This window comes from Anguilla rostrata, chromosome 8 (assembly GCF_018555375.3).
Source record: "Anguilla rostrata isolate EN2019 chromosome 8, ASM1855537v3, whole genome shotgun sequence".
Taxonomy (NCBI): Eukaryota; Metazoa; Chordata; class Actinopteri; order Anguilliformes; family Anguillidae; genus Anguilla; species Anguilla rostrata.
The window spans coordinates 49,707,729-49,716,527 of NC_057940.1; the positions used below are offsets into that span (position 1 = coordinate 49,707,729).

The window sequence follows — 8,799 nt, forward strand, 5'->3', positions numbered from 1 at the left end:
ATTGAAAACATGCGTTTTATGTTATATACTCAATTTTGTTGTTGGCCTGATTTTTGAAATACAAGAAAAAAGAACCACATTTACAAAATTAACAAAAATCAAAAACAAAAAACACAAACAATTTAATAAATGAACAGGTCTTCAGCGGTTCTGGTCAACAAAGGAACCTGACAAAACATTCACTTAATAGAACTCTTTATTACATCAGAACAGGCATAAAATAAAACTTCTTAACCCGTGATGGGAAGTGCATTGTGTGTGAGGTTACATGTATGAACAGGGTGTTTGGTGGCCGTACACAAAGCCTGGCGTCATGAATTGAGCCCTCTCCCCCCCCAGCCTGCCCCAACAGACACCAAAAATTAGCTCCAGTGCTCCCCCACCATCATACGCACCATCGCTAAGGACCCTGGGGAAATGGCTGATGTCACGGGGGGCTTTGCTGCCCCGGGTTCGACCCCCCTAATGGATGAACTCGTTGCTCAGCTGGAGCTGGAACCCCTCCAAGTGTTCCTTCAGCCGCTCTCTAACGTCGCTGCTCCCCGCCGCGGTCCTGGTCTCAGCCTGGTTTTCGCCCCGCCCCTTAGTCCTGGGCACGCCGCCCCCGCCCTCCAGGCCCCGCCTCTCCCCCTCGGCCGCGACCGCTTTCTGAAAACCGGCCGCCGACACCACCAGGCGCTGGAAGGCCTGCCCGCCCGCCGCGGCTGCGACCGTCGCCCCGGCAGCCGTCGCCTCGGCGCCCGTCCTGCCGGCTCCGCCCCCGCCGTCCTCCTCCGCGGCCACCGGCAAAAGGACCAAGCGCCCCTCCACGCCCTCCTGCACCCAGAACAGCCGCTGCTCCCCCCCGCCCCCCCCCTCTTCGGCCGCGAGGAGCGAGCACTGCGGGGCGGCGGCTCCCCGCTGCAGCAGCTGCATGGGCTGCGTCGGCTGCATGGGCTGCAGGGCCTGCAGCTGCAGCGCGGCGTGCAGCAGTGGCTCCGCAGGCTGCGGCGGGCCGCCAGGGGCTGCCGGGTCCCCCGGGGGTTTCGGCACGGCCTGCTCCACAGTCACAAGGTGGAGCCCCGCCTCTCTCCCGCTAGCCCCGCCCTCCCCGTCCTCACAGTAGTAGTAATAGCAGCACTCCTCCGCGCCCGTCTCTCCACCAGTTTCATCGTCCTCCTCTTCCTCTTCCTCGTCCACCTCCTCCTCCTCCTCGTCTCTCTCCCCCTCCCACGGTTTCCGAGGCCTCCCCCTGGGTCGCTCCTTGCCCGGGATGTCCCACCCCTCCCCGTCCCCTCGCCCCCTCCCGCAGTAGAAGCAGAACCCCGGGTCTTCCCCCGGGCCCGCCTTCGTGGGCGGGGGCGGAGCCCAATCGCCCCACTCCCCGGGCTCGCCCGGCCCCGCCTCCAAAAGGCCCAGGTCCTCCTTCGATCGCTCCGCCTCGCTCTCTCTCGGCTCCGCCCCCTGGCGAGCGCCCTCCGCTGGCCCGCTCTCTGGCGCCGGGGCCCTGCCCCGGGGCCGGCCGTCCCCTGCCCCCGCCCCCCTCCCGGAAGCCGTGCCGGACGCGGGTCTCGCGGAGCCAGAGGAGCGTCTGCGCAGGCGCGCCTCCCGCCTCCGCGCGGCGTTCAGGAGGCGCACCGACTTCTCCAGGCTGTCCAGGGCCTTGTCGTAGCGCTTCTTCCACACCAGGGGGCAGAGCTGAGCGTAGCTGTGCTCCCTGGGGAGGTAGAAACCCGGGGGAGGCGGGAGGCGGCGCATGTAGCGGGACGGGGAAGGGGGGCGGGCGGGCGTTTCGGACGGCGGAGGGGACGGGGGCGGCGGGGAGGAGGAGGAGGAGGAGGGCGAGGGAACGGCGGCGGTCGAGGCGGGCACGGAGGAGGCCGTTTCGGACGGCGGAGGGGGCGGTCCCGAGGGTGGGCGGGGCGACGGTGGGGCGAGGGAGGCTGGAGGGACATGGGACAGCCCAGGGGAGGGGTGGGGAAGAGAGGAAGGGGGAGGAGATGCAGCAGGAGGGAGGGTCCGCTCTAAAGCTTTGGCCGCTCCCTCACTCTTCAGGTCATCCTCTTCCCAGCCGGCTTCCTCAGTCTTCTCCGTATCCTGGACAACAGCCCCGCCCCCTACATTTGGACCCGCCCCCGTCTGAGGGTCCGGCTCCTCCTTCTCCTGCTTCAGTGAATTAGACTGCCTCCTGTGAAATGCAGAATAAACACAATAAAGACGGTATTACACTCACACTCACACACTTATACATACACTTACACACACCTATATATACACATGCAAACATACACACACATACACACACCTATATATACACATGCAAACATACACACACACACTTACACACACCTATATATACACATGCAAACATACACACACTTACACACACCTATATATACACATGCAAACATACACACACACACTTATACATACACTTACACACACCTATATATACACATGCAAACATACACACACACACTTACACATACGCACACATACACAAATGCACACACACGTATATACACATGCAAACACACAGATGCACGCACACATCACCGCGTACACACACACATACACACATATACTGTGCACACATGCACTAATACACACGCGCCTGCACACACACACATATACACACATGTGCACGCATACACACACACTTAAACATATACATAGAATTACACATATGCCTGTACACACATGCGTGTGCAAACACACACATGCATGCGCATACACACGTGCACACATGCAGACACACACAGACACACGTGCACACACATGCAGATATACACGCACGCGCGCGTGCGCACACACACAGACACACGTGCGCACACACGTGCAGATATACACACGCGTACACGCACGCACGCACACACATGCAGACATACACATGTGCGAGCACGCACACACACACACACACACACGCGCATGCACACACACACGCGCATGCACACACACACGCGCATGCACACACACACGCGCATGCACACACACGCACACACACACACAGAGTTTTGGGTACCGCGTGCGGCTCTTGGCGCAGGCCTGCTTGCTCGCCCCTCTCTGCGCCCTCTCAGCGGCGGCACGTCTCTGTCGCGGGAGCGTCTCGAACACCGTGGGCAGCGCGTCCTCCTTCAGCCTCCGGTACCCGCTGTCACACCCACGGGGAGCAAGGGACAGAGGCCGTTACCCAGCATGCCGCAGGGCGCCCTCCTTCACAACACTACCGCACACACCGGGCACGGCACTGCAGGCTAAAGGCACGGTCACACCTGTTTTGGGCTGTTCACACTTAATGCGATTCTTCAGGGTCAACTGGATATTAACCCTTTAAAGGTGCCAGATCACAAATATGCGATTAGAATGTTCATAACTGTAAACGTGTGCCAGATGCTACAATCAGTGACTAGAACACTGATTGATATGCTGTTCATACAACATCCATGTCGAATCAGTGGAGTTCTAGAAATGACTGATGCCAAAACCTTCAGGACAAGTGTGCAGAGAACGAATTGAGACTCAGTCAGAGGTGTGGGGGGAGGGGAGTGGGGGAGGGAGAGAGAGTGGCAAAGAGGGGGAGGTAAGAGGAAGGAAGGAGAACAACCAGTCCGCAAAAGTTTCAAAATCACTGCTGGTAATTGAAAGCAATGGAGTTCTAGAACACAGTGACTTATAATTCTGAAAAAAACATTCCAAAAAACCAACTCTTCAAAGGGCCAAGCTCCTAATTCTCAACACTGACAGTTCCGTTTCCCTACCGCTGAAGCAGTGCTACCAACTTTCTCCCACGGAAAGTAGCTATAAAAAGTCGCTAGAAGTCGCTAAAAGACGGCGTACGCTAATTTACATATTTATGATGTTATCGTGTTACTCATTTGAATATGAAATAGTGAGTCTCACTGGCAGGCGGTGGACTGTAGCTTCTCTCTGCGCTAACTAACCAGCCGCTCTTACGCGAGCTGTACAGCGACAGAGAGCGGGAAACAGCAGACCCGCCAAACAGAGCTGGCGACGGCTTTCCAAAGGAGTTCGCGTCTGCTAAAAAAGTCGCTAGATTTGTCGCTAGGCTCGTTAAAAAAAAAGTTGCTAAAGGGGCCTGAAAAGATGCAGAACCTAGCAACAAAGTGGCCGAGTTGGCAGCAGTGCGCTGGAGCTGAAACACTCCGATGTGTTTCAGCTCTTGAAAAGCCATTAAAGGGCGTGACGGAGTACAGAGCAGCAGCAGCCGGTGTCCTGTTCTCTTGTAAGAGTGGCTAACAACCCACCGATTAAAATGGTAAAATGGTGTTGCGAAATCCACCATTCATATGCTACTAATGGGTACCCACCACAGTGGGTCTGGATCTCACTATACACAAAACACGGGACACTCACAGGAAACACAGGAAGTCGCGTTCCTCACAGGAAACACAGGAAGTCGCGTTCCTCACAGGAAACACAGGAAGCCGAGTTCCTCACAGGAAACACAGGAAGTCGCGTTCCTCACAGGAAACACGGGAAGCCGCGTTCCTCACACAAAACATGGGAAGTCGCGTTCCTCACAGGAAACACAGGAAGCCCCGTTCCACACAGGAAGCACAGGAAGCCCCGTTCCTCACAGGAAACACAGGAAGCCCCGTTCCTCACAGGAAGCACAGGAAGCCCCGTTCCTCACAGGAAGCACAGGAAGCCCCGTTCCTCACAGGAAACACAGGAAGCCCCGCTCCTCACAGGAAACACAGGAAGCCCCGCTCCTCACAGGAAACACAGGAAGCCCCGCTCCTCACAGGAAGCACAGGAAGCCCCGTTCCTCACAGGAAACACAGGAAGCCCCGCTCCTCACAGGAAACACAGGAAGCCCCGCTCCTCACAGGAAACACAGGAAGCCCCGCTCCTCACAGGAAGCTGAGTTCCTCACAGGAAGCCCCGTTTCTCACAGGAAACACAGGAAGCCCCGTTCCTCACAGGAAGCCGGGTTCCTCACAGGAAGCCGGGCTCCTCACAGGAAGCCCCGTTCCTCACAGGAAACACAGGAAGCCCTGTTCCTCACAGGAAGCCCCGTTCCTCACAGGAAACACAGGAAGCCCCGTTCCTCACAGGAAGCCGGGTTCCTCACAGGAAACACAGGAAGCCCTGTTCCTCACAGGAAGCCCCGTTCCTCACAGGAAACACAGGAAGCCCCGTTCCTCACAGGAAGCCGGGTTCCTCACAGGAGACGACACGGCGGGTGAGATAACCCCGCGGCAGAACTCACCTGACTCCTGACAGCTCGAAGCTCTCGGGGGTGAAGTGCTTGGAGCAGAAGTAGATGAACTGACTCTGGGGGTCCCACTGTCCTTTCCCCTGGGGGCCCGTGCGCCGCGAATTTAGGATCCACAGGGTACGGCGGGGTTTCCCGCGTTTGGGCAACCTGGATGAAGGAATGAATTAATTTAACTATTTAAAAATGAGATTTCATTCTCATTCCTTTAAAAATTCTCTAGGATAGAAATACACAAATGCCTGCAGGCTTATTTCCATTGTGGTCCTCTAACATTTAAATATACAGACATAACAGAAACATCCAATACAATACAGTTAATGCAATGCAGATATGACAGGACAACACATTCACCACAGGACAGGCAGCATACTGGCAGGTTGGCAAATTATACACTGCCTGGCAAAAAAATAGTCGCCGTTAGGATTTTTTTGGACAGTGCCCACTGTACAAGCCTCTGGAGGCAGTGTTATGATCTGGGGTTGCTTCAATTGGCTCAGCAATGTTATGCGGCAATAAAATGAAGTCAGCTGAGTACCTGAATGTACTGAATGACCAGGTTATCCCATCAATGGAGTTTTTCTTCCCTGACGGCACGGGCATATTCCAGGACGACAATGCCAAGATTCATTGGGCTCAAATTGTGAGAGTGTGGTTCTGGGAGCATGAGGAATCATTTTCACTCGTGAATTGGCCACCACAGAGTCCTGACCTTAACCCCATTGGAAGTCTTTGGGATGTGCTGGAGAAGACTTTACGGAGAGGTTCGACTCTCCCGTCGTCAATACAAGATAATGCAGTTCTGGATGGAAATAAATGTTGTGACGTTCCATAAGGTTGTCGAAACAATGCCACGACGAATGCGCGCCGTAATCAAAGCTAAAGGCGGTCCAACCAAATATTAGAGTGTCTGACTTTTTTTTTGGCCAGTCAGGGTATATATATATATAAAACATAGACCACGAACCCTCAAATCTGGGCCTCCAATGAGAGCCTGATTTAAACCTGACGCGCCAGGCCAGTGTAACCTCTGGCCAATCAGTGCCATTACGGGACTATGGACTGTCGGGCAGAAGAGAAAGCCAGCAGCACTACTGAGTTTGAGTACCCCTGAGAAACACAGTGAGTACCAGAGAACACCCTCCCTCAATATCGTGCCCACAGCACAACGTGACATCATCACTGTGGTAAACCAACAGGAAACAGTGGGAGGAGCCTGTGGGGTGGGGTGCGGTGCGGTGGGGTTGGAGTTGAGGGATGTCGGGCCCGGTGCAGCTCACCTGTGGAAGGTGATGCCGGCTTTGCGGGTCTCTCTGGTGTCCCGAGACTTGCAACCTGCGGCAGAACAATGCCTGGGCATCTGGGGGGGGGAGAGGGGGAGAGAGGGAGGGCAGGGGAGAGAGAGAGAGGTGGAGGGAGGGAGGGTGGGTGGAGAATGGAGGAGAGAGACAGGGAGAGAGGGGGGGGGGGAGAGACAGAGAGGGAGGGAGAGGGGAGAGAGAGGGGGAGGGAGAGGACAGAGAAACAGGCAGATGGAGAGAGAAAGTCTTGGCATCAAACTATATAGGCCCACTTATCACATTCTGGACTGATCCAGTCACATACACATTCTTCTAATTCCTGCTGACTCAGGTCTGAGCAAAGCATCTTTCTCTCACGGCCGGGCAAAACAACTTCACCCAACCGCTGACGAACAAACGGAGAAAGTGGGGGGCGGTGAAAGTTACAGACTATTGTTAAAACACAAAAATTCCTAGTTAACCATAGCAACCTAGCTAACGTTAACAAGTTCAGAGCGGACAAGAACATCGACTAAGATCACTCGGCACTTGTAGTAAACACTGCAGCAATATTGGGGAGAAATAATTATTTTTACAATATGTTGTGATATCCATACTTAGTTAAACTATTTACTAAAGGATGTAGGAGTGGTTTGGCAACTGGGGGAAAGAGGATTTCAGTGCTATGGGGGTGCGAAGTTATGTCCCCCAGGAAGAACACTTTAGAAAAACAGCACTTAAATGCTCATTTCTAGTGACTCTCGGCAGTATTTATTCATTTGCAGTTAAAAATGCTTATGTAGCTGGCTCACATCCTGTATCATTGGATATTATCATTGAGCCTGCATTCAATAAAGAATGTATGATTTAAATGTGTTCATCTAATTGACTGCTTCATATTGAATTAAATTATTTAATCTTAAAACCTGGTATAGAGCTTGTTTTGACTTGTTGGTTGATTCCACCAGTGCACTGTAGACTGACTGACCCATCAATGAATTCGGCGATTTAATAAATAATTCTCATTTTAAATAACAATTATTATTATTATTAAATTAAATCACGTAAAATATATTTTACATGTTGGGTAAGTGAGGTGCTTTAACTGGTGATTCGCTTGTGTTCGGTATTCAGAGTGCCGGACATCAAACGAGGGTGTTAACGGTTAAAACTGGTGGGTTTGGACAATTAAACATATTTAAATTAATCCTCACCTTGCTGACACAAGAGACCCCTCAATTCGAGCACTGATGCTATCTACAATAACCCGAAGATCATTTACTTAACAGTAACCCAGATGATTACAGTAGATTTTAGTTTTGAAAGTACAATTGATCTTTCGCAACTGAAACCAGACATAATTAATATGTAGGCTATAGAACGTCACTTCAATGAAGAGACAGCCTACCCATTACGAGTTTTTATGTCTCACACGTTTTCTCAATGGCTGCACTTGCAATCAAAACGCAAAAACCTAATTTACAAATATTGATCGGCAAAAGGCTAGCCAAGCCATTTTCTAGACCAGTTTTATTATGTTTTATTCCTGGAACATAGCACAGATCATTTCAAAATTCTGACACTAAACACAATCAAGAACACAATGGAAAACGCGCATATTACTTCTTATAGTTATCCAAAACAAAAGTTAAACGAAATTAAGTAAAGCGATCCGAAAAACAAATGTTTAACAGTGCGAAAACATCCAGGGCCTCAAATCAGGGTGTTACATTTATAGAGCGCCAGCCCCGCCTAGCGTGCACTCCGTAAAATCGCGCTTTTCTCAAAATATAAAACTGCATCAGCGGCCGCTTGTCTTTCTATTTAACTCGAATGAGCTGGCTAGGTCGTTTGCAAGCAGTATCGGCACAATATACTCACAAATTCAACCCCACGCTTAATTTCCGAATGTTTCTCCCACAAACCAGAGTCCACTTAAATTCCTTATAAAAACATGCAATATTATTATAAAGTTTAAGAAAGTCTTAACGCGAATAAACAGCCAAAATCACTTTAGCTAGCCTGCTACGAAGGCACTGCGTGCAATTTTCCAGATTTACGCTTTCTCTTGTGCGAACCACTGCGCGATGACTGAAATATATAAATGTACAAGCGACACAGTATTTAAGCGCAGGCGATTTGACTGATGCCCCGGAGTTATATTTTTGTAGCAAAGTTCAATTAACTCACCACGCAATCTCTCGACCTCACGAAGATGGCCGCTGTCTTCTTCCTCGCTAATGTTTTTTTGATGTAGGCCCGCCTCTGTACGACCCATCTTTGTTCCAACGGACCAATAGC

The 8,799-nt window shown here is 52.0% G+C and overlaps 1 protein-coding gene across 2 annotated transcripts; it reads right to left on the bottom strand.

Moving 5' to 3' along the window:
- Positions 1-178: 178 nt before the first annotated feature.
- Positions 179-8,799, bottom strand: thap7 (THAP domain containing 7). Of its 2 annotated transcripts, none has more exons than XM_064345465.1 (5): positions 8,689-8,799; positions 6,499-6,578; positions 5,213-5,368; positions 3,002-3,130; positions 179-2,167 (listed from the first exon to the last, which is right to left on the bottom strand). In XM_064345465.1, the coding sequence occupies exons 2-5, from the start codon at positions 6,576-6,578 to the stop codon at positions 463-465; spliced, it is 2,070 nt and encodes a 689-aa protein (XP_064201535.1). In that variant the 5' UTR covers positions 8,689-8,799; the 3' UTR covers positions 179-462. The 2 variants fall into 2 exon arrangements, with proteins under 2 accessions (XP_064201535.1, XP_064201536.1); XM_064345466.1 differs by lacking the exon at positions 8,689-8,799 and adding an exon at positions 8,380-8,660.